The sequence below is a fragment of the Oryctolagus cuniculus genome, chromosome 17, assembly GCF_051225735.1.
Source record: "Oryctolagus cuniculus isolate XC-2025 breed Fujian yellow rabbit chromosome 17, ASM5122573v1, whole genome shotgun sequence".
Taxonomy (NCBI): Eukaryota; Metazoa; Chordata; class Mammalia; order Lagomorpha; family Leporidae; genus Oryctolagus; species Oryctolagus cuniculus.
In genome coordinates this window covers 46355479-46381027 of record NC_142883.1, presented here as the reverse complement: position 1 = coordinate 46381027, position 25549 = coordinate 46355479, and the positions used below count along the sequence as shown (strand labels likewise).

General features: G+C 57.9%; 1 protein-coding gene across 1 annotated transcript in view; it reads right to left on the bottom strand.

The window, feature by feature from the left end:
• Positions 1 to 4895: 4895 nt before the first annotated feature.
• NXN (nucleoredoxin) overlaps positions 4896 to 25549 on the bottom strand; it is a 162527-nt gene continuing 141873 nt past the window's right edge. Inside the window, exons 6-8 of the mRNA XM_002718895.5 lie at positions 10951 to 11130; positions 9419 to 9543; positions 4896 to 6388 (exon numbers count right to left, since the gene is read on the bottom strand). Coding sequence (XP_002718941.1) covers positions 6206 to 6388; positions 9419 to 9543; positions 10951 to 11130 — 488 coding nt within the window. The 3' untranslated portion in view covers positions 4896 to 6205. The remainder of the gene's footprint in view (positions 6389 to 9418; positions 9544 to 10950; positions 11131 to 25549) is intronic.

Here is a 25549-nt window from a genome sequence, read left to right as displayed (position 1 = left end):
TTCACGCCGGCCGGCAGCGGCGGTCCTGTCTGTGGGACTGTTTGTCCAGGCCTTCACGGAAACAGCCACTGTTGCTGTGCGTTTCTCCCCGTAAGGGCTGCTTATGTGGGAAAGAAGGAGCCGAGTTTAAAATCTTCGCACTGCGGCTCATCGCTGTGTGACAGGCCAGGCTGGGTGCAGCCACTGCTCACAGGGGGACAGCGCTGGGGAAGGCGCCGGGGCCCAGGCTGCGGGGAGCGGAGGTTCTGAGGATGCCCGCTTGGGTCCTTGGGCCCGCAACACTGCTGCAAGCCGTGCTCGTCTCACACCCCGGGGGACCAGGGCAGCTGGAACCCTACTTCCCAGGTGCCAGCCAGGAGGCAGCCAGGCTGCGAGCGTACTCATGAGCGGGAAGGGGGTGGGCGGGTGGAGCACAGGCCTGGTTTCAGGCACTGCCTCACACCCGCAGAGGGTGGGGTTGGAGACGCTGGAGTGGAGGGTGGCAGAAGTGGCTCTACCACAGCCCTTCCGTCCCGGGCTCCCAGAGTGGTCCACGTTCCGTGGGAGCCCGTGAGCTACTCCTTCTGGGGAGATCCCTTACGGACTCGTGAGGACCCGTGGACGCCCTTCCTTCCTTCCTTCCCTCCCTCGACACTCCCCCAGCTCCCCCGGCTCCCCAGTAAACTGTCCTGAGCGCACCTCAGGGCCGGGGTGGAGTTGCAAGGTGGATGCTCGGGTGGCAGCCTCCTGGCTGAAGCACTGGTGCCTCGTTCTGGCCCAGGCCTGCCTAGGGGCCCACACAAGTGGCCTGTGGTCTGTCCTCAAACCCTGTGCCCCGGTCAGCTCTTTAAAAGGCAGCTGACCCCAGCCTTTGCGCTGCACGAGGCTGAAGCACAGCTTCACAGGAACCCACGCCACACAAGTCCGGGGACATCTGGTCTCCCTCAGCGCCTTGGGGAAGCGCTGAGAAACAGGTCACCGAAAGGCAGCTCACGCCTGCAGCATGAAAGCAGCCCTGTCATTTGTATCCCTGACAGCTTTCCTCACAAAATAAACACAAAGAGTAGGACATACACCTTATCCTTGTTTACAGAAACAGCGGTGCGGAATACTAGCCAGTCACTCCAAGTCCACCTGATCACCCTGGGAACGAGAGAAAATAAGTGACGTCCAGTCACGGGCCTCAGCCTGGCAGACTGTGGGCACAACACGGGCCGGGGAGGCTGGTGTCCTTTGTTTTTAAGTGACCAAGGGGCGGTGAAGTCCTTATTTGCATGGTGATACTGCAAAGTCACCATCTTGGATTCTTCTGTTTTGAGGCCAAAATGTGTTATCATTTTCCCAGTAAACAGCAATAAAAACTGAGCTGTGTATGACAGGAAAAACACTGCTTGGCTGAGAAACGGTGAGAGTTGGCCAGGCCCCTCGCCTTTGTGTGGAAGCAGAGCGGTGATGCCAGTTTCTGCCACAAGGTGGCAGCCACGCCTCAAAACCCGCTCTCAGTGCTGCAGGGAGGGGTGGGGACTTTCCTGGATTTAAGTTGAAAAATGGGAAGGATGCAAGCCTGTGTGCCCAAAGGCGTGAAAGGGGGATGCCGCGCAGACTGTCCCACGTCTTGGCAGAACCAACAGTCACTGCAGCAGAGCATCAGGACATGGGGTGGCCAAGGCAGGAAGAACGTGCCCCGTTTCCCCTGGTGCCTGGAGCTCCTGCTGGGAGGCCCCCGCAGCGCCCTTCAGCACCGCGCTTTGCCCTTGATCCAGCCATGGGTACTGGGCCCTGCTTAGAACCTAAGGAGGAACAGGCCTCAGGGGACCTGCCGTCCGCTCCAGGGTTCCCTGCAGCCTCCCGTGTCCTGCCACACAGCTGAGCCCAGGAACAGCGTGGGAGGGCCTGCCGTGCCTGCTGGGAAACCTGCCGCACGGCCGGGACTCCCCTCTTGGCGGCTGCCTCGCCTTGGAGCAGGCCTGAGGTGGGCTCACCTGTGTGTGTGGAGGAAGCGTGGTGCTGCTTATAAACCCCAACGTGCTACCTCCTCTGTTTCCATCAGTGAGCGTAGTAAGGTAACAAGCTGGAAGCCACATCAGCGGCTGAGCCAGCTTCTCACTCTGGATGACTTCAAGTCTACACAGCTGAGCAGTCCTCGAGGCACGCCTGGGGACGCACGGCCAAGGCTCAGCAGCCAGGGGGCTGAGTGTCAGGTGTCACAAAGATACTGTTCTCTCTTTACGGTGCGTTCGGCGTCGGGAGTCCCGATTGCTCACTTGGGCAGAGCCACCTGTCGCAGTCTCAGAGTTGAGGTGGGCCAGGGCCACAACCAAAGCTGCGGCTTCCTCAGAGTGCTGGGCAGAAGGAGTGGATGCCGGCCTCTGAAGGCAGGCTCCATGACCGCAGGCCTGCAGGGCGGCCCCTGATTCCTCATAGCTGGGACCTACATGTCCTCTGATGACCACAGGAGATTTTAAATGTCTGTTTTTTTAAAACTCTTGTTTACTCGGAAGGCAGACAAGATAGAATAGATACACACACACACATATGTATATATAGAAAATAGATCAATCCTCTTTGTACTGGTTCACTTCCCAAGTGTCTGGAACAGCCCAGGCTGGGCAGGCCAAAGCCAGGAGCCTGGGACTCAACCTGGCCCCTCCCGTGGCTCAGGGACGGAGGCTTTCACAGGCTGCCACATTAGTTACTGAGAATTCAACAGTGCTGCAGAATGAGTACCACCCAGTCCTACTCACATCTTCCCTTACCCTGGAAGTACTCCAGAATGCCAGGTGGCAGCCCCCTGACAGCTGGCACATTCGCTCATCTTTGCACTTTGACATACAAGGCACACCTAGGCCATCTTCGTCATGCTTGCCCCATAGAAGGGGGAATCCTAGACATAAGGCAGAACCAGGGGCCGGTGCAGTATAGGGGTAAAGCCACCACCTGTGATGACAGCATCCCATTTGGACACCGGCTCAGGTCCTGGCTGCTCTACTTCCCATCCAGCTCCCTGCTAATGTGCCTGGGAAAGCAGTAGATGGTGGCCCAAGTGCTTGGGCCCCTGCACCCACGTGGAAGACTCAGATGAAGCTCCTGGCTAGGCCACTTGAGTGAACCAGTGGATGGAAGCTCCGTCTCTCCCTTTCTTTGTAACTCTTTCAAATAATTTTTTTTTTTTTTTTTTTTTTTTTTTTTTGTAAAAAGAAATAGCCAACATGAGAATCTCCTCCACCCGGCTTTTGGGTCCTAGGAAATACTTACCTTTGTACAGGCTCACAGACCACTAGCACAAATAACGAAGCACACAGCTGTGACTGTCCCCGAACCTGCAGTTTCCCGGGGAGGCCACAAGGTGTGCTCTCGTCCTTGCTGGCGGCTGCAGCGAGGGATTAGGTAAGGTGCTCACTTCAACACCGGCCCAGGGGCAACCTGGAAAGATCTCGGGCTCAGCATCCCCAGGTCCACCCTGGGGCCCTGGAAAGCAGTGCAGGGGTCCTCCTGAGCCTCGCCGTCCAGCCTGCTTCCCACTGTGTGCAGTCCTGTGGGGCAGGTGTGGGCCTGCCAGGAAGGCCGGGAGGTGGCAAGAGCAGAAGGCACCTGTGGGGTTGGAGCAGGTGGGACCCATACTCGGTCCCACACGTGCAGCGCTCCTGCGCGGGGACCCTGAAGGTCCCACCGATGGGTTCCCGGGCCATATCCTGCCGTCTGCACCATGGCTGGATTCCGCGTGTGGCCCTGGAACCAGGCAGCAGGAGGCGGAACAGCTTTTTCATGTCTTCAACCAGGCAACAGGAAAAAACAAAATCTGCCTGGAAACCACCACTTGAAGCTAGCCTGATGCCAAAAAGCAGGGCTGGCTCCTTCTGCTCAGTAAGTGATAGCCACTGAGTTCCGGGACACGTGGGGGTTGGGGAGCGATAGCAGGAAGCCACCTTGCTCCTGGGAAAGCAGCTGGCTTCCGTCTGCCCACTGGACACAGCAATCCCAAACACAGCCTCCTTTCCTTAAACAGATCTTTAACATGGGGAGACAGGTAGGGGAAAAAAGCCGTCTCCTCTCCGTCGTGCGAAGGAGAGGGATCTGGAAGTCATCGTGGGGCGCACAGCTCTGGGAGCCCAGCACACCGTTTTTACAGCCCCCCTCCTGCCTCCACCTGCAGGGCACGGCTCCCCTTGCTGCTGGCGTCGGGAGCTGCTGCCAGTTAGCAGGGCTGGCTGGGAGGGATTCCGGAGCTGCCCTGCCGCCCGTTTGCTCTGCACCATGGAGAAAGGGGCCCTCCCCACAGCAGCCGCCATGGGGGCCTCAGCCCTCCACGTGCACCCTAAAAGGGCACTCCTGGCGGCCGGGATCCAACTACGTGCAGCTCAGAACAGCCAGCCCAGGACAGCCCCCAGGCTCACAGGTGACCTACTTTTCCCGTGGCAACCCGCTGGACTGTCTGCTCCCAGAGACCTGGGATCACCTTTCCCCGAGGCAGTCCTAGGATAGGACACAGAAACCCTGCCCACGTTCTAAGGGCCGTCAGCCTCAGCTTGTATCCCGGAGTCCGTCCGGCCCAGGCCCGGGACACAGCGGGTTTGAGGGTCCCCACCTCCTGCACCCTTCTCAGAGAGGCCCTCTGTGGGCCTTCGCAGGCTTCAGGGCATTGGCTCCCTGCAGGGAGGGGAAGAGCAAGAACGTCCGAGGTGGGGAACTAGGAACTCCCTCTCCATCAGGGGCCGCACAAACCAGGAGGGACGGCGGCCAGCACAGGAGGGGCCTGCCTCAGGCAGCCCAGGACAAACAACCCCATTAGGGCTTGGGATTCTCGGACAGTTTGGAATGCAGCCACTAGGTGCCCGGCCCCAAAGAGTCACCCCAACCCCCACCCCCACCCAAACAGGTAGAGCAGACTTCACATACCAAGGACAGCAAAGGCCACGTGCTTGACAACGTCCAGATGCCTGCTTTATTTCTCGCTAGGTAGATGGCGTCTCAGGCCAGCAACATCAAACAACAGTCTAATTACCAGCTAAGTGTATACCTCTGAACTACAGATGGACAATCCAGTTCAGCAAGGGGCAGCCGTGCCAACAGCTCCTTAGCGCGGCCGGGTTCTCCAAATGGACGATTCCGGTGCTGAGTGGAGCCCAGGGTAAGGCCTGGGACTGTTTCACGGCCCTGACACCCATCTGAGATGAACACCCCGAAAATCCCAGGCCAAAGTTCACCGCCCAAATCTTAAGAACACGGCTGCTGTTTGGGGTTTTGTGCTCAATTCAGGCCCTTCGAGAACCCAGGCCGCCTGGCCTCGCACAAGGGACCTAAGGCTTCCGCTGCCAGGCCCCGGCCCCCTCCTGCTCCAGGGCACAGCGCCTTCTGCAGGCTCAGGGGAAAGCGAGGCGTTGGGAAGAAAAGGGAGTGACAGGGTAACCCGAGGGGGGTGCAGGGGCCTCGGCAGAGGTCCTGTGGCCTCAGACGCAGCACTGACCGTGCCAGCGAGGTGTGCCCAAGGGGTGGAATTCAGTCCCAAATCCCCAGAGAGGAGGAGCTGTTCTCTGAGCAGGCAGAAACCTGGGGCGGGTCAAGAGCAAGCAAGGGACGAAATGAAGGAAAGCAGCTCTCCTCTCACCGTGGAGCTCAACAAAACGGCCACTGCAGCCACTCACGCTTCCCACCTGAAACACCCCCCAAGCTTCCGTTCAGATTTGGAGATCCCTGCCCAAGAACCCACGGGCGGAGAAGGATGAGGTCACTCAGGGACGCTGCCGTCAGCAGCTCCAGCCACGGCCTCTGCTCCCCCGACACGCGTGTCACCGAGCAGCTCCCCCTGCACCGCCCCAGCTGTGTGGGGCCGTGTGTGTGTGTACGTGTGTGTGCTGACTCTGTGTTAGGGCCAGAGCCCTGATCCGCTGTCCCCGCACACACCTGTGCGGGAGAACACCCTGGCGGACCCGTCACCCACAGGCAGTGACCTGGACGGAGCACAGCCGTCCTAGTCCCAGGCCTGGCTGGGTGATGCCATCCCCACGAATGCCCAGCAGAGCTTCCCAACACCGTGGGTTCTACTGCTGCCAGGAGGACGCGCACCCCAGGGTGCTGGCAGAGGAGTGAATGCAGAGACAAGGCACCACAGAGAGGTGGGACACGGGGGCTGTGTGACTCGGGCCGCACCAGGAGAGTCCAAGGGCCAAGGGAGGGAAGGGGAGGAGGAGGAGACAGTTTTAAATAACGCCCGGAGGTGGCGGCCCCACTAGATGGGCTCAGGTTTGAGCTTCTCTGCTAGGAAGTCATTCACAAAGGCCTCCACGATGGCAGGGGTGATCTCCTCCACGTCCATCACGTACTTGGCCCGGGCCGACATGTCCAGGATGGTGAGCAGAGGGGCGGCCTCGGGCAGGTTGGTGTAATCTCGCAGGGAGTCGGTCATGTCATCCTGGAAGTCACCGAGGGGACAGAACACCAGGGAGTTAAAGAAAGAGGGTCCCCTAGGCCCGGCCTCCCCAGAGGGCACGGAGGTGGGACTGCCCCATCATCCTGGAGAGCAGGCTTCCCTCAAGGCTGGACGGGGTCTCAGCGTGGGGAGCAGGGGCCCCTGCCCACTGGGGAAACGGGGGCCACCTGGTACACTTCCCTCTCTGCATTCCCCCAGACCGCCAGGCGAGTCCGCCGGACGACCACGAAGGCAGTGTGCTCGTCTTCCACTCTGACAGATGTGATAGCCTTAGACTGGCTTAAAAATGTCCACTGATTTGAAAGAGAGAATGAGAGAGAGATATCTCCCATCTACTGGCCCTCTCCCCAGACACCTGCAACCAGGCCCAGGGTTGGGTCAGATTGAAACCTGGAGCCAGGATCTCCACTGGGCTCTCCCGCACGGGTGGCAGAGACTCCAGTACCTGAGCCCTCATCTGCTGCCTCCCAGAGTGTGCCTTAGGGGGAAGCTAGATGGGAAGCTGACCAGCTGGGACTTGAACCGGGCACTCTGATACGGCACAGCTGTGCCACAGTGCCCACCCTGGGTTGCTCAAGTTTGCAATCAACTCTCATTTATTTGCAACCCCACTGTGGATGATCTGAGGCCAGCCTGGACTCCCACCCCGCAGTGTTTCTAAACTTGTTTGCCGGGGCCTTCAGGGAGAGTCAGAGGTGCACAGGCAGCCAGAGCGCACACTGGCCGGCCACATCGATCCGGGAGGGAGGCTGGCACTTTCTCACGTAGTCCCAGCGGCCATCCAGGTGAAGTTCTCCAGCATCAGATACAGCTTTGCTCAAATATAGAGACAAACAAGGAGAACGGATCTGCGAGGCCACACCAGGAGGCTGCCTGCCCTGGGAGAGGACTCTGCAGGCCCCACGAAGGGCTCGGTGAGTGGGAGGCAGGAACTTTGTGCCTCACCAGGTTCTGAGACCAACACCCCACTCCTTTCTGAGAAGGCGCATCTTCAGGAAGCCTGTTATGACAGCCCTCTCCCCACCTGGAACCCACGCACCCTTGCCAGCCAGGCCTGGTGAGTCGGCCTCCTAGTGGTGTTCAGGCTCTCCGGGGCGACGGGTGATGGGCCTAGCAGTTAAGCTGCCAGTTGGGACACCCACGTCCCGTATCAGTGCCAGGGTCCAAGTCCCAGCTCTGCACCCAATTCCAGCTTTTTGCCAGTGTGCACCCCAAAAGCAGAGAGGATGCAACCCATGTGGGAGACCTGGATTGAGTTCCTGGATTTGGCCTGGCCCAGCCCCAGGCATAGTGGACATTTGGGGAACCTGATGATGGGAGCTCCTTTGTCTGTCTCTGCCTTCCAAATAATAACGGAAATCTTCTTGGTAAACAGAACGGAGATAGCTGGATAAATACTATGCATCTAACTCCCTGTAGGAGCCCAGACCAAGCCACGCACTCCACTGCCTCTGAGCAACTCACAGGGAGGTGAATTTTCTTGTCTAGTAAGGCTGCAGAGGGGAGAGGGGAAGGGATCACGCAGAAGAGAGCAGCCATGGCCGCAGTCCTGGGCTCAGAGGGTCTCAGTCAACGCCTGCTCTTCCCCGTGCCCACCTCCCTTCCATGTTGCCTGCCTTCTGAGCACACGGACAGAGAACGGGACCAAGGAAGCCCCCAAGGCCAGGAGCCCAGGTGAGGCACACAGGGAGAACGGGCAGCCAGGTGCAGAGAATAGCTGGTGACCCGGCTCCTCTTGTCCAGTCTTCTGGGCCAGGGACCCTTCTTCCTGCTCCTGCCTGTCACCCTTCTAGGCCTGGGCAAGTCTCCATTTGTCGGCACCTGAGGACAGACTGGAGCCCGGCTTCTGGAGTTACAGTGACCTCGCAGGCAGCCCCTCTGCTACCTACTTCCTGTGTGACTGGCAAGGCACCGCTCGGAGCCCAGGTCCAAATGCATTCAGCCACGGCTCCGAACACGGGGGGCCGATGACAGGAGGAAAGCAGCTGGCCAGCACCAGCGGCACTTCCCTCTGGGGGTCTGGGGAGCCGGTGCAGGTGGCACCCCCTGGCTGGTGCTGACCAGTTCCCAAAGCCCCGCCTGGCCCTTTCTGTTCTACACCCATCATTCCTCAGGGCCAATCTACAGTGGAAAGCGTGGCAAGGGCAGAGTAGCGCTGTGTGTGACACAGCTGGGGCACCCGAGGCAGCGCCCTTGAACCCTCTTTGTTCCGCTCTAGCTGGGGGAGGGAGACTTGAGCCGCTTACGAGGGTCCCTGCAGGGACAGCAGGGCCGGCTTTTGAGGCGGTGATGAATGGGTGCTTCAGGGCATCTGGCCATGTGCCTGTCTTTTGAGTACCTCTCCAGGGATCTAGACGCAGCAGGAAACAAGAATGGGGGGATCTGGCTAACTGGGGGTGCAGGAGTGGCTTCTGCGAGCAGGGTGGGACTGCAGACAGAGCATGCGTGCAGGATTCCTTGGGTGGGGGGAGTGAGTGGACACAGAGTATGGTCACCTTGCAGAAATGCCTGTTTGTGGGACCCAGACACCGACACCACGGGGGGCCAGGCACCTGCCAGGGTGGCTCTGCTCAAGGGTTCCCCCACCCCGGCCTTCTCCCTTGCTTGGTGCAGCCCAGCTGGGGTCCCTCAGGCAACAGACTTTGGGTGAAAGCAATTGCCTGCCCCGACTGTCCCAGCCAGAGTAGAGCACTAAGCCCGCTTTGCTTTGCAGGCCGCTGGGGAAGGACCAGCAAAGCCCATGCTTTTTAAAGCATCAGGGGCCTGGTTCTGACCCAGCACCGAGGGGAGTGACCCAGGTGTTCCGGCTGCTGTGCTCTGTGGCAGCCCCGGTGGGAACCAGCCCCAGGAGGGCTTCCCGCTGCAGAGGCCGCTGCCTGAGAGGGGCAGGACGGGCCTCCGCCACCAGTGACACAGCGCCTCTTGCCACCTCCCCGCTTGGGTCTGGCTGCTTCAGCCCGCCCCTAGACTGGTACTGCTGGTGTCCCGAATGCCCTTCCCACCCACGCTCACCTCCCCAGCCACAAAGAACAGAAGCGGTGCCTCCTCCTCCTTGGCTTTGTACTTGGCAATGACTTTCTCGGCTATCGGCTGGATCAGCTGCTTGGCTGCCTCAGACTCTCCATCATCCTCCGAGTCTGCCATGGGGGAGGAAAGACAAGAAGCGGGACCCCGTGGGGCCGGTTTCAGGGCCGGAGCTGCAGAAATGGCCGTGTGAGTAAGCTCTGAATAAAAAAGCAATTCCTCCTGGGACGCAGGCCTCGCTTCCTGCATGCGTGAGTGTGCACACATGTGCACAGACACACACAGACACGTGTGCACGCTACGTGCCAGCAGCAAAGCACGCTTGCACAGCGCTCTCCTGTGTCTGGCTCCCTGGGAATAACTCGCTTCCCCGGGGGGCGCCGTTGCCCCGCGGGGTTCCCAAGCCCACCCTGGAAGCTGAACTTCCCCTCTACAGGCCCTGCTTTTCTCTCAATCGTGGGACCTCAGACCTGTGGCTTTCTAGGGAAACTGGCACAAGGATCGGTGGTGAGGACTGAGGTGTGGTCCAGCTTTGACGGTGTTGGTGTTGGGGGCACCACAGCTGCGGGAATGCCAGCTTCACAGCTGGCAGCCGGATGGGCCTAGGGGTGAGGCTGAGTGCACCGGAGCCACAGACCAGGCCCCTCAGCAGGGCGCCAGGGCTCACTCTTGTTGCAACCTGTAGCTGAGAGCAAGAACAACACTCCCAAGTGGCCAGAGCAGGGGAGGGCACAGACAGAGGGCATTCACCCAAAACACCACAGCGCCAGAGAGACCATGGGTGCCAGACACACCCGGCGTCCACATCGGATGGGCGCTGTGACACCGTACAATTCGCTTGGCCTCCCTGGGACCCTGTTTCTGCATTTTTGCAGACGGCCACAACTTCCTCACCGAGCAGTGGGCCAGAAAGCCCCAGGGCGAACAATTCCTCAAGGCTGCCTCTCCCCAGGGAGCACAGACCCAGGCAGCCGTTCAGTTTCTTACAGGCAGGGGGCACAGTGGCCTTGGCTGGAAGCTGCTCAGTCTACACAAGGAACCAGGGTCAACCCCCTCCCCCCAGGGCCTGTGGACCCTAGATGGCTGCTCCTCTGTCCTGCCCAGGCCCAGCCCAGCCACCCACCTGAGCAATGTGGTTGGCCAGTGAGGACGGCTGTACCCCGAGGCCCCAGGCCAGCTCTCTCAGCCCCTGGAGCAGTTCTCCGGAGCACAGAGGGTCTGCAGAAGCAGCTGGAGTCAGCGTTGGCCCTCTGCGGCTGCTGTGCCTGCAGCCCTGCCTCTTTCCACCAAGGGCTCTGGTCCTGTTGGGGCTGAGGACACCCTCCAGGCTGACCTGTTCTGCCCAGCAGGCAGCTGCGGTGCAGCTCCCGGGACACCTCCCGCCCCGGCAAAGCCATGAATAAATCACTGGGGTCAGAAGCAAGGCTGGGGGGAGAGACAAAGGCCCAGGCAGTGCTGCCAGGGACAGGCACCAGCCACGTGAGGGCCACCCTGACTGGGGTCCCCAGTGAGTGCCATACCTACGAAAAGCACGAGGCAGGGGCCCTCGTTGAGCTGCACGGCGTTGGAGTCCGAGAGCTCCAGCACGGGCTTCGGGTGCCACGGGAACTCCCTGCAGTCCTCGTCGTTGAGCACCTCCACGCGCCCCTGCCGGGTGATCACCTCCCCCTGCGGGTCCAGCACGATGAGGGTGGGGATGCCTGCAAGAGAGAGCGCACCGGCTGGGCCCAGGGCACACACGCAGGCTCGATGTGGGGAACCCAGGCCAGGAAAGCCCCAGGCAGAATCCAGGCTCGGCCACGAAGTGGTTGTATGGAACCTTCCTGTGTGACCCTGATCAAGTCCGTTTGCCTCTCTGGGCCCTGGTGTCCTCAGCTGCCATGTGAAGGCCCTGTCATTCTACCTCCCACGAGGTGAGGGGCAACGGGTAACGCATTAAAGCACTCGGCACAAGGTTTCAGCTCAAGGCGCCCTCTAAGGAGATCCCAGAGACAGAACCATGGTGATATGACACCAGGATCTTGCCATGTTCCGTGCTTGTTAGGGACCCAGCAGCCTCCACACTCCCGACACACACACACACACACACACACACACACAGAGGAGCAGATGTAATGGGAGTCCTCACCCAGGCTAGAAGTGGAGCAGGGCGCCACCAGGCAGGAGAGGAGCCTGGGGCCAGGCTGCAGCAGGGGAATTGGGGGAGGATGACAGCTGTCTGCCAGAGAGCCCCCAGCCCAGCCACTGCCTAGAAGATTCCAGTGTCCACTGCTCTGACGGGGACAGTCCTTGGAGGCAGTAGGGCACTGGAGTCCCAGGCTGGAGTAAGAAATGCAACACAGAGGCCAGCGTTGTGGCATGGCTGGGTAAGCCACTGCCTGCGGTGCCGGCATCCCAGATGGGAGCGCCAGTTCAAGTCCCAGCTGCTCCACTTCTGATCCAGCTCCCTGCTAATGTGCCTGGGGCTCCTGCCACCCACATGGAGATCTGGAGTTCCAGGCTCCTGGCTTCAGCCTGACAAAACCTCAGCTGAGTAGCCACTTAGGGAGTGGACCAGCAGGTGGAAAATCTCTTTCTCTCTGTCTCTTCCTCTGTCATTCTGCCTTTCAAATAAAATAAATCTTAAAAAAAAAAAGAGCTTGAATTCATGCAGAAGATATTTAAAAAGAGACTATAACAGAGAGAGCAAGCGCGAGAGCAACACAAAGTTCGTGCCCGAACCATCACACTTAGCGGACTCAGAAGCCACGCCCCGGCTACAGTGGCCTTTGGGTCTGCCAGCCCCCTGCTCTTCGCCTCCTGCACCCCGCTGCTTCTGCTCCAGCCAGCGCTGACCCCAGCGACCGCAGCCCACTGTGTCTGCCTGGCCCTACCCTCTGGGGCCCCTTGTCTTCACTGGCGGCTGGTGCATTATCCTTGCATTATCCAGACTCGCCTTGTGTAGCCTTCTGGGATAGACCAGAGCTTGAATTCTCTATGAAAGCCAGAGCAATTTAATATTTATAGGTTCCAAAGCAGTCGGTCAGTAATTTGCTCCACTGACATTTCACTTCCCGGTGGGAGGGATGCCAAGGGACTGGGAGCATGGCCTCAGCATTCTGGAGCCTGTGGCGTAGCCGATCCGGTAGGTGTGCCATCAGCCCTGCTGTCACAAGGAATACGCGACCGCTTTAGGCTCACAGCTGTTAGAAGACGTGGCTGGGGGGCCAGCACTGTGGCTCAGTGGGTTAAAGCCCCGCCAGCATCCCACATGGGTGCTGGTTTGAGTCCCGGCTGCTCCACTTCCCATCCAGCTCTCTGCTATGGCCTGGGAAAGCAGTAGAAGATGACCCAAGTGCTTGGGCCCCTGCACCCGTGTGGGAGGCCTGGAAGTAGCTCCTGGCTCCTGGCTTCAGATCAGCTTAGCTCTGGTCATGGCAGTCATTTGGGGAGTCAACCAGCAGATGGAAGACCTCTTTCTCTCTCTAGCTCTGTACCACCATAGTCCCCTCCAACAACACCTTGGCACAGCTCCTGGAGCAGAGCTGGAAGAGGGTGATGGCAAGCAGGGGGTAACCAGAGCCTACTGTGAGGCCAGACGCAGTAGCAGGCCTGCGGGTGGCCAGCTTCCGCTCCCAAGAAGGGATATCGAAGGCAGAGAAGCCCCTCCCCGCTCAGTGCCTCAGTTTCTCTGAAGGCCCCTCATCACACCACAGCTGCAGCAGAAACTGGGAGAGTGGAGCAAGGAAACGGAGCCCCTGCTGATCCACTGAGGAACAGCTCCCCACACCTCCCCTAGAGCTCAGCCACTGCAAGTCCCCTCTTGCTTTTGATGATTTGAGCCCGTGTCTAAGAGCCCAAGACACGGTGGGTGTTAGACACTGCCTGCTTCCCATATCAGAGCGCATGGGTCTGAGTCCCAGCTCCACTGCTGCCATGCAGCTCCCTGCTAACGCGCACCCTGGGAGGCAGCAGCAGATGACCTGAGTACTTGGGTTTCTGCCATCCATGTGGGAGACCGGAAATGAGCTCTGGGCTTCAGCCTGGCCTAGCCTTGGCTGTTGTAGGCATTTCAGGAGGGAACCAAAGATGGAAGATTCTCTCTCTCTCTCCTCTGCCTTTCAAATAAAACAAAAGTAAATGAATACAAAACTCAGAAATAGGATCTCAGGACGATGAGGTACACAGGGGCAGGGGCAGTGCTGGGCATGACTGCATCAATAAAATCGAATCAGTAAAATCAGCGCAGTTAGACCTGGACCCAGGGAAGCACAGGTGTCTGATACATGGACAGGGTCAGCATCTCTACTGCGTGGTCCAGGCCGCCTCCTCACCACCCGATCCTGGGCTAGCTTGGCCCTAGAGCCTTCCCCAAGTCAGGGACCAGAGGGCCAGGAAAAGGGAACTCCCCTGTGCAGCGTGTCTGCTCTGTGCCAGGCACAGCACAGCTGCCGCCCCAGGTCATCCTCCTAACAGATGCTGTGGGGCACCACTCTCCCCAGCCTGCAGGAGGTAGTCGCCTGCCCAGGGCCCCCCGGCCCGTCGGTGGTCACGCTGGGACAGAAACCCTGGTCTGCCCATTGTAAGAGCTGCTGCTCTTCCCCTCCCTGCCAGGCTGCCGACTCAGCTGGGGACTCGGGTGAACAGGACAGGGCAAGGCCTCCCTCGGCTCAGGCTGTGGGAAGGAGGCTGGGATCATACCACGTCTTCCCTCACCTCCCGTCGGTCCCACTCCTCCGCCCTTGAAGCGGGTCCACGGACGTGGACACTTCTGGAACGCCGCCAACAGGAACCCTACAAGGCACGGCGGGGATTTCCAATAGATGCCTTTAGACACCCCAGCCAGGGGCTCCCTGAAGGGAGTGAAGACGGGGAGCGGCACAGGCTGACCTGAACCTGCCGATCCCAGCTGGGAGGGCCGGGAAGAACGGGCGGAAGGACAGGCCGAGTCCGGGGAAGACCCAGGCAAGCCGCTGGACTTCTCCGAGACTTCTCGCCACGGCTGCCAGGGGATACGGGGACTTTCTCATCGTGTTTGGTTGTTGTGAGGAACAAACAAGACATGTAAAATGTCTTCCACCCAAGTGGCTGCTATCCAGTAAGGCCCCCCCAAGTATCTGCTAGTGCTGTGAACCCGTTTCTGTTTTTTACAAAAGCTTTCCTGAAGCAGCGTGGCTCCTAAGAAGGGCAGACGGGTCCTTGCTCTGGTGAGAGCAGCAGAAACCTCTGAGCCGGGCTGGAAGACATTAGCTCTAGAAACAGAAAACAGGCAACGTCACGGCCACACCGAGAGCTCCAGGAATGCTGACGCCTGCCAAGCCTGCGGCTGGCACTCTCCTCCCCCCACCAGCCCAAGTGTAACTTTTGGGCTTACAGTGTATACCTGGTGTCCCTAGAGCAGGCTCAGCCCCAAGACCCCTGCCCTGGGGAGGAGGGCGGGACCACAAGCAGCACCTAAAACCCCTTCGCTGTCACCCACAAAGCGCAGACAAAACAGGGCGAGCCCTAAGCACTCTTTCTTCCCAGGAGGAACCCACTTGTGAGCATTTTAAACCATCTGAAAGCTCAGCGTGCCGACTGTTCCATGGGTTAGGTTGCTGGTTTTTCTCCTGCCAAGGAGATGGAGTTTTAAAGGGGAAGGGACTCCGGGGATGGAGATCAGAGCCGGGGAGGGGCCGAGCGCCAGGCAGGGCTGTGACCCAGCTTTTGTGGCATCTGGGTGGCAAGAGGCTCTGAGGGGGCTGGGAAGGCACCACAAAAGACTGCTGGGGCTTGGGGCCGGCACTGTGGCGCAGCGGGTTAAAGCCCCGGCCTGCAGCACCAGCATCCCATATGGGCACCGGTTTGAGTCCCAGCTGCTCCACTTCCGATCCAGCTCTCTGCTGTGGCCTGCGAAAGCAGTAGAAGTTGGCCCAAGTCCTTGGGCCCCTGCACCCATGTGGGAGACCCAGAGAAAGCTCCTGGCTCCTGGCTTCAGATCAGCTCAGCCCTGGCCATTGCGGTCATCTGGAGAGTGAACCAGCGGATGGAAGATCTCTCTCCCTCTCTCTCTCCCTCTCTCTCTCCCGCCTCTGGCTCTACCTCTCTCTGTAACTGTCTTTCAAATAAATAAATTTTTTTTCTTAAAAAGAAAAAAAGACTGCTGGGGCTGAGAGAAAAAAAATGGGAGGAGGAGCAGATTCTGGGACAGGAAGAGCAGGGAGAACATGGTGGCTGGCAGGGCACAAAGTGGGGGTACTTCAAATAGTTCAGGGAAAAACAGGGGCAAAAGACAGGCTTATTTTGGTGCAAAAAAGCTTTTGGAATACATGCATGGTTTTTTTGTTGCCATTTCCATGAACTTCTGGAGGACCCTTCATGTTATTTGTGCAAATGGTTGTACGGGGGCCAGTGCATGATGCGGCGGGTTCAGCTGCCACCTGCGGCGCCAGCATCCCGTATGAGCACGGGTTCAAGTCCAGCTGCTCCACTTCTGACCTAACTCCCTGCTAATGCACGTGGGAAGGCGGTGGAAGATGGCTCCAGTGCTTGGGTCATTGCACCCATATGGGAGACCCAAATTAAGTTCCAGGCTCCTGGCTGCAGCCTGCCCAGCCCTAGCTGTTGCAGCAATTTGGGGAGTGAATCAACAGGTGGAAATTCTCTTTCTCTCACCCCGTCCGCTTCTCTGTAACTCTTTCAAATAAATAAAATAAATCGAAAAAAAAAAAAAAGAAAAGAAAAGGAGGAAAAAAAGCCAGACAATGGCTGTCATGAAGGCTGCGGCAACATGGGTCACCCAGTGCAGTGTGTCCCTTACGATGAGGGGTATGGACGATGCCAAAAGGGACTCAGAAAAGTGACACAGTCAAGAGTGTGGATGGGGACACAGCTGAACCTGGCCAGCGGGTCCTCGAGACAGGCACAATGACACCTAACAGCAACACCCCTGTGACACAGGAACTCCAGAAACAACCCCTGCCCGTCGGGAGTGGACGTCAGCTGTGGCGTGCTCAGACAAGGAAACACTCTTGAGCGCTGCACATGAAAATGAACTAGACAGAAATATCGACAAGGGGAAAGCTTGTAGACTTAGCGATGAGCCAGATGAGCCAGAGAAGCAAGGCGGTGTGCGGCACGGGACCATTTTAAGCAGGCGCCTAAAAAACACCCAGAGCAGAACTGTGTGTCTTGCACAGATCACACGTCGCAGCGGAAACGTGCTGAAGACACGCTCAACGTGTGGAAGTGCTAGGAAGTTAGAAAGGAGCCTATGCCGTGTGAGGGGGCCTGAGGAAAACAAAGACCGTTGGAGGCAGCCCAGGATCTTATGCCTGGAAGTCCTGCCTGTACCCCAGTAACTCCCCAGGTGGTCTCAGCCCTCCCCCAAGGAAAGCTCTCTGCCTCACATCTGCATTCTTTCTTGCATGAAGACAAGAACCCACCCCACCCATCTCCGCTAGGAGAACACAGCAGGCAGCGGAGGAGCGGGCACCTCACCTGTATCTGCCACCAGGCTCCTGCTGGTTTATATTTTAAATACCTGAGCAAAAAACACCCATCCGGGGCACTGGTCACATTTGGTCCCATTTTTAAAAATATAATAGATTCCCCAAATTAAACAAGGCCCACACAGCAGCGTGCCAGGACGGCTCAGCCGGCACCCGCCCCGTGAAGGCTGAGCCTTCACAGAAACCTCGAGGGTGGCCGCTTGCCCACTGCTGATGGGGAAGAACCATCTCCAGATGCTTCGTTTCTCATGGAAACAGATTCCACCTCCAGTGGGTTTGTGGAAGGGGCAAGGGAGAGGGTAGAAGAAGGGAGAGAGAGAGAACGGCGGGAGGCAGCAGAGGAAGAGGGGGGCAGCAGGAGGGAGGCACAGGCGCAGAGAAACAGAACCAGATGCGGGGGAGCAAAGGGCCCGCCCACCACGGCCTCCCCGCCACCAGGCCCCAGGCCGTGTGCCCTCCTCCAAGGCTGGGGGCCCCGGCCCTAGAGAGAACACAGCGTTCTCTGACAGCCAAGGGTCACTGAGACAGTTGCTAATGAGACTTGCCTTCTGCCAAGTGTGTCTAAATGCTTTTCTCAAAGAGGCCTTCTTAAACAGCTCACGGGGCTACACGAAGCACGGAGATTGGGGGAGCCCAGGACTCGGGGGGAGCCAGCTGCTCCCCTGAGACACAGGAAAGGCACGGAGGTCGAATGTCAGGCCCTTCATGCACTCGGGTGACCCTGGAAAGACTGCTGGTTCCCACGGCTGGGTTGGCTCCAGGGCACCCACGCCCCTGCCCCCCCAGCAGCAGCACCAGCGGGCCTGGCGCACACTCAGCCTGAGGCCCGAGGCAGGTGTCGGCACTCTGTAAAAAGCCCGACCCAAGGCCCACCTGCGCCCCCACAACTGTCAGCACCGGCAAGGCCTCCCTCTCTCTGGGGCAGAAGGGGGACAATTGGAGTGCAGAGAAGCCTTAAGCCCAGCTCCCAAGATGCTCCACTTCCTGTTTTCACCTGGTCAGGTCAGGTATCTCCCCCTCTGCGGGGCACAAAGAAAGACCAGGAGGAGGGGTCACCTTGGGAGCGGGCAGGGGGATGTGTGCCTGGTGCTGCTCTGGGAAGGCACTGTCATCAAAACACTCCAGGGAGAGGACACAGGTGGCTGAGAGCCCCGTGCACACAGAGCAGGGGCTTTCCCGGGGACCACCCTGCAGGATTTGCTGAGACCAGACATTGAGAGAGCTGGAAGCCTGCTCAGACTCCGTGTCAGAAACATTCAGCATTCGATCAGAAACAATAGGAAGATGGGGTGGGTGTTTGGCCTGCGTCGCACACAGCGGTGCCTGGGTTCAGCTCCCAGCTCTGGCTCCTGACGCCAGCTTCCTGCTAATGCAGACCCCGGGAAGCAGTGGTGATGGCTCAAGTAAGTGGGTTCCTGGCACCCACGCAGCAGATCTGGACTGCATTCCCAGCTCACGGCTTTGGTCCCAGCCCAGGCCTGGCCCAGCCCTGGTTACTGTGGGCATTTGGGGGTGGGGAGTAAAACAGTGGGTGAAAGCACTCTCTTCCTGCCTCCCAAAAAATAAACCAATTTTAAGAGTTTTGTGATACTGTGGAGAATAAGAAGGAACACACAGTTCCTTTGGGTTCAGAGGTGTTTAGGGCTACAGAAACAGGCAATCATGAGCCGGTGCAGCGTGGGGAGGAGCCGCCAGCGTCTCAGTGAGAGGGACTCAGACCCCAGTGAAGCCAGGGCTGTGCACGACCAGGGCGAAACCCGGTTTGGGAGGCAAGGGTGCGGCCCCGAGAGCAGGGCCGTCGGCACGGCGGAGCTGGGCACACGCACCCTCACGGCCCTGAGCAGACACTTCCAGAACCGCGTTCCCTCCTTAGCAGGTGGACGACTGTCACACCCGGGGAGACCTGCGGTTGAGTTCAGAGACGTGAATCGAGCTCCTGCTGCTAATGTTCTCGTGTGTCAACAAATCGATACGTATTCGGCATGTGGCTTCAGGATCTGTTTTTTTTTTTTTTTTTTTTTGACAGGCAGAGTGACAGTGAGAGAGAGGGAGACAGAGAGAAAGGTCTTCCTTTGCCGTTGGTTCACCCTCCAATGGCCGCTGCGGCCGGCGCGCTGCGGCCGGCGCACCGCGCTGATCTGATAGCAGGAGCCAGGTACTTACCCTGGTCTCCCATGGGGTGCAGGGCCCAAGCACCTGGGCCATCCTCCACTGCACTCCCTGGCCACAGCAGAGAGCTGGCCTGGAAGAGGGGCAACCGGGACAGAATCCGGCGCCCCGACCGGGACTAGAACCCGGTGTGCTGGTGCCGCAAGGCAGAGCATTAGCCTAGTGAGCCGCGGCGCCGGCCAGGATCTGGTTTTAACAGAATGTCCCCTACTAGAGTACCAGGCCCATCCTCGGATTCCGATATTAACGGATTCTTGATTTTAAAGTGGAGGCCCTGACAACAGTACTGCCACACACAAGAGAACCTAGGTATTTCCGCTTTTATGTGTAACTTGCTGGAGTGAGGCAACTTATTTAACGACTTGGGAACATTTTGTTTGTCCTTTAAGTATTTTAAAAGGCTTAAAAGCATAAACCAGTTTAAAATGTTTACAGGAGGTTAATTTTGTGAGTCTAAAAGATCTCTAACAAGGAGACACTAAAATTTCCTAGACACATAAATAGAATGAAAAATTCAAAAATGTATATTAGAAGTGCAAGTAAGGTTGAGGATTTTTTAAACTTGTATTTTAATCAATCAAATATGAATTTTTAAAATCGAAGTAAACCTCTGCATAATCTTTTTCATGGATAAAAGGCTGCCAAGCACACCACTGGTGGCACAAGACGCAGGGTGGGAGCAGCAGGCCGGCCCGTGGCCCAGACGGGCTCAGAGAGCCAGGCGACGGCAGCCCAGGACGCCCGAGCCAACCGCAGACCCCTTTGAAGCGGAGCATGGAGGCCAGGAGCCCCAGCTTTCCTCCAAACCGGGCTCCTGCAGGGACTTCGGGACAGAGCGGTCAATCCTGCCTTTTTGTCGGAGGAAGCAGCAGGTCCCAAGGAGGGGAGGCGACTTGTGTGCAGCCGCACAGCTGCTGAGTGGCAGGGCTGAGCCTGGAACCCTCTACAGCGCTGTTTTTTCTCCCAAGCCCCACCTGCCCCGAGAGCAGCGAATGGGGGTGGCTAGGAAATGGTACCAATCCACACCCCCAAGAAGGCTTGGCTGGGGCACCCTGGGTCCTCCCCAGCACTCCCTGTGCTGCCCCGTCCCCTGCCACAGGGCCAGTGTGCATCACCTTCTCCCCTGAGAACCAGGCCAGAAGCCAGGCACTGACTGCTCTGCCTGTCTCTCTCTGCAGGAGTTTAGGGCCCATGAGGTCAGGAGCTTTGTGGTTCTCTTTCTTTCTCTCTCTCTTTTTTTTTTTTTTTTAGGTTTATTTTATTTTATTTGAAATGCAAAGTCACAGGGAGAGAGAGAGAGCTCTTCTATTTGCTGGTTCACTCCCCAAATGGCTGCAACAGCCCTGGGCTGGGCCAGGAGCCTCTTTCAGGTCTCCCACAGACGTCTGCTGCTTTCCCAGGCGCATTAGTAGCGAGCTGGATCAGAACTGGAGCAGCCAGGACTCGAACCAGTGCCCATATGGGATGCTGGCATTGAAGGCAGCGTCTTAACCTATGCCGCAGCACCAGCCCAGGCTCTGTGCTTTTAGTTCAGGAACAGATAAGCCCCTGGCAGACAACATGTATGTAACCATGTCTTGTTTAAAAAAAAAAATACATGAATAGGAAGTCCCTGGTCTGGGAAAGAGAGAAGAATGGTAGCTGCTATGGACTGAATGGCTCTCCCAAATTCACATGTTGAGGACGGGCATTTGGCCTAGCGGTTAAGACACCTGCACCCCATATCCAAGTGCCTGGGTTTCACCCCCAGCTCTGTGCACCCCGGGAGGCAGCAGCAGGTGATGGCACAGGTAGTTGGGTTCCTGCCACACACACGGGAGACCCGGACTGAGTTCACAGACGTTGGCTTCAGTCTGGCCCAGCCCCAACCACTGCAGACATCTGGGAGCGAGCAAGTGGGAGCGCTCTCTCTGTCTCTGCCTCTCAAATTAATTACTTTAAAACAAAAATCACATGCTGAAGCCCTGTTCCCCAGTGTGGCAGTATCTAGAGACAGAGCCCGTGAGAAGGAGGTGCTAACGGAGGCTAAGGTCCTGATCCCACAGGGCTGGGGCCTCTGGGAAGAACACACACCAGCGCCCCCTCCTCCAGATGTGAGGTCGCAGCCAGAAGGCCGCCATCTGCCGGCTGGCCGGGGAAGAGCCCACACCGTGAACCTGAGGGACCGCTGCACTTCCCAGCCCCGAGAACAGAAACAAACTTCTGTCTGTGTCCTGGTCTGTGCTATTTTGTCATGACAGCCCCGGCGGACAGAGACAGCCACTCACGGGGTGGCAGGATCTTTCCTATGGCTGAGAGAGACCTGTACATCCCTGGAGTAGAGAAGCAGCTGATGGAACAAGACGAAGACCCCCGAACAACAGAGGCAGAATTGCAGGCGGTGGGGACGGCAGGGCTAACAAGCGGACAGGGCTGGGGGAGGCCCGTGGCCTTCCGAATGGTGGGGGCTGCTGAAGGAAAGGGCTGCTCCGTGGCGGGGGGGGGGGGCGCCGAGAGAATGCAGGAGAGCTGGCTGCTGAGGCCAGACGCCAGCCGAGGAGCAGGGAAGGGGGTGAGACACCGACAGCCACAGGACCTCTGCCCTGGTCACGGAGTGAGGCCCCTGCTCCACAGCGCCTGTCACTCTGCCCCCGGGCCAGCCTGGGAAAGCTCTAAAAGTTGGTTCTTGGCAACTCTGCCCCACCCCCCGACATCAGGCAGTGGGTTTTCTTCTATTTTGGGAGTCAGAGGCAGTGGGATGCAAAACCTTGCCTAAATTTCTCCTAAAGCAGTACTTGTGTACCTGTGCAATGCTACTGACCAATAAGATCAAGGCGAAACGCTACAAGAGAACTCGCTAAGAACGCGTGCTGCTGCTGGGAGCAGTCACGGGATGCACATGGGTCACACACGCCCCCCTCCCACTCCCAGCCATCCTGGAGCACAAGCTAATAGGTGGCAGTGTAGGGGCAGGGAGCCGAGCACTGGGCCGTCTGTCTCAGCGCTCCAGGAGCAGCTGGCCCCTCCCCACAGTCAGGTGGTAGGGGCTGGGCCGCAGTCCCGGGCCCGCTCACAGCGCCCATCAGAAACCTCCCGGGACGACCAGCCTCTGCGATGTCTCTCTCCGTCTAGCCTAAACACCCCCATGGCACTGATCTCATTTAATCCAAACTTTTCAAAAGGCTCTAAGAATTCAAACAGTCAAGTCCAAAGATCTTGGCACTGCCCTCAAGGCCTTTGGTGATGAGGCCCCAGCAACCTTTTCCCACACTCTGCCCCCAACACACGCCACAGTCATTCCCATTCTGGACTTTGCTCTGCAATGTCCCAAACCCCTCATTTAAACCATACCCACTCTGTAAGGGCCTGTTCCAGAGCCACCTCCTCCAAGAAGTCCTCTTGGTTCAACAGCTCTAAGATGGTCTCCTCTGAACTCATTAAATGCTAGCTTGAGAAAGGTTCTGAGGGGTAGCCTATGGAATCAGTGGTCAAGGAAGCAGGGACACAAGACATTGTGCTGGGGAGAAACTGGGAACCGGAGGATGAGGAAGCAGGGAATGGGAGAGGCTGGAGTGGAGCCAGGAGAGGAGGGGGCTGAGGGAGGGCCGGCTGCAGGGTGGGGCTGTCGGGGGCCTCAGGGCCCCGAGCAGTGCCTAGGTGAAGCACCCCCTTTTCCCAGTGTGGACTCACTAAGCTCTTGCTTGCCTGGGGACAGGGCCTCTCGGGAGCAGCTTGCTGCTCCTGTAGCTGGGGACCACATACACACTTCTCATCCCCGTGCTGGCCAAGTGCAGGGGCCGCGGGGGGCCGGGCCGGCTCTCGCCCCTGGGGAAATGTCAGTGTGCCAAGGCCTTGTGCACGGTGACACTTATTTGAGCAGCACATGTGGGCTCTCTACACTCCGCGCCTGAGTTCTTCCCCTCTGGAAATCCCATCTCGCCCACTCAAGGACAGCACCGGGCCACCCTTCTAGTTACTTCCCTCAGAGCTCAGCTGCAAGGAGTCTCGACTGGTTAGTGGGAACTGAAGACATGGAATCCTACACATTTCAATCTGGGCCACCTGTTTTTCCCAAAAATGATTGGAGGAGGCATCATCTAATCCAATAAAAATAGATGAAACTATCACCCTACGGGGAAGGCAAGGAAGAGACTGGAGCTGGGGTCAAGGTGCTGCCAGGAGCGGCGAGCTCTGCAAAGCTGCTAACAGTGGCCGCGGCCCTCGACGAAACTCAGGACACACAGCAACCTCCACAAACAAAACCCCACTGCTTGCTCAGGAGCAGCTCAGCGCTGGCCGGGGCTACACGGTCACTTCCTGGAAGTGGGATTTCCTAGGTGGATGCTTAGGGCTGCCGAGCCGCACTTTGCCAGCAGTCTGCTTTCGTCCCTGCACTGGGGACTGGTGTATTTTCTGGAGGGGGTGGGGGTGTCCTTTGCAAATGTGATTCTGTGTTTTCATCTGTAAATGATGAAGTTATGCTGAGTGTTTTTTATAACTGTGCTGACAGTGTGTATTCTAAGCTGCCTGCTTCGTGTCTTGGATATATTTTCTACTAAATTGTCTCTCTCTTTTTAAACTGGCATCTGGAGAGAGCTCTTTTTCTAGGAATGATATTGATTCTTTGCCAAACGTATTACTAACATTGGTTACCTTTGTTTACACTTTTTGATATTTAAAACAATTTTTTTTTTTGTTTTTTTGTTTTTTGACAGGCAGAGTGGACAGTGAGAGAGAGAGACAGAGAGAAAGGTCTTCCTTTTGCTGTTGATTCACCCTCCAATGGCCGCCACGGCCGGCGCGCTGCGGCCGGCGCACCGCGCTGATCCGATGGCAGGAGCCAGGAGCCAGGTGCTTTTCCTGGTCTCCCATGGGGTGCAGGGCCCAAGCACCTGGGCCATCCTCCACTGCACTCCCGGGCCACAGCAGAGGGCTGGCCTGGAAGAGGGGCAACCGGGACAGAATCCGGCGCCCCGACCGGGACTAGAACCCGGTGTGCCGGTGCCGCTAGGCGGAGGATTAGCCTAGTGAGCCGCGGCGCCGGCCTTTAAAACAATTTTTTTAGGTAGAATAAATTTTTTGTTTTATTTTTCTGAGTCAGTCAACAAATATTCGCTAACTTGTCTGCCTTGTGACCCACACTGAAACTTCCTAAACTTACTGAGAAAACAGAGGTCAGTGCACTTGATCAAGGCCATTCATCTGTAGGTGGGGCCCACTGAGGGGCTGCCAGTGAGTGCGGAAGGGAACAAGGCCAGAATCAACGTCGGGGCCAGGAGCCAGGAGGGGTAGGACAGGTGACTTCCATCCTGGCCTGATTAAGATGCTTCCCAGAGCACTGTGAAGGTGTGCTCCGAGGCCCGACCATGTCGTACAGAGCCATGTTCTGTGCACATTTGTGTAACACACACACACACACACACACACACAAGCAGGGGAGATAAGAGATGCAGAATCATGGAGGAAGGGGCTTTGTTAGGGGAGTCGGAGGAGAGGAAGCATCCAACATTGGCTGGTATCTAAGGGGAGTGGAGATTAGAAAAAAAATCCAGGAGGATCCCAAAAATGTTGAAGGGCTGAGGTGGAAAATCCATGGTGACGCGAAGGTCGGGGTGCAGCTGCAGGGAGGCAGAGGCACGGAAGAACGGCCGAGCCGGTGACACTCAGCGAAGACCTGAGTCCTCCCGCCCCCCTGAGGGCCTCCAGTCATAAGCCAGAAACGGAGGCTAAGCAGCAGCCCAGGGGCTAAACGGCTGGGCGGCACAGTTATAATGTGACAGTCACCTCTCCTGGAGGGTGCGCAGTCACTCCCGGGGTAGGGACCTGAGTCCCCTGGGCAGTAGGGCAAAGCCCAATCCCACATGGTTTGTGAAGTGCAAACAGCACTGAGGACACACTCCAAACCCTCCACCCCGCCTGGCCCTGTTCCTCCACAGTCCTTGTGAACATCAAGAGCAGGTCTAGCCCGTGACGTCCAGGCTCCTTCCTCAATACTGTTTCTTGGCAGGGCCTTTGAGCTGATTTTCCTTAATGTTCTCAGCCTTCTTGGATCTCCCCAGCGAGGCCAAGTTCCCTACTACAGCCCCCTGGCTCCCAGGGCCTACCCTTCGAGCACTCACAGTTACAGCCAAATCTGTATAATGATTGACTGATTAGGACCAGGCTCCTCTCTGGAACTTTCAGCTCCACAAAGGCAGGAATTTTATCTATTTTCACTTGAGATGAGACGACCAGATTACGTCTCTGATGTCTGGAAGAATGCAATGGTGTCTAGCCGGTCCTCCTTAAGCACTGAGTGAATGAATGAATGAGTGAATGAAGAGACTGAACTCTGACCCCTGCCAAGTGGCGATTCAATTCTCCGCTCAGTGCCACTGGCCCAAGGCCATCCTGACACTCATCTCGAGGAACGCGCTCCTATCCCAAGGCACCCGTATTTTCAGCCTTGCCGCAAGAAAGCATGGGAGGAAGGAAGTCTGTGGCACTTCCTCTAAGTCGCCCG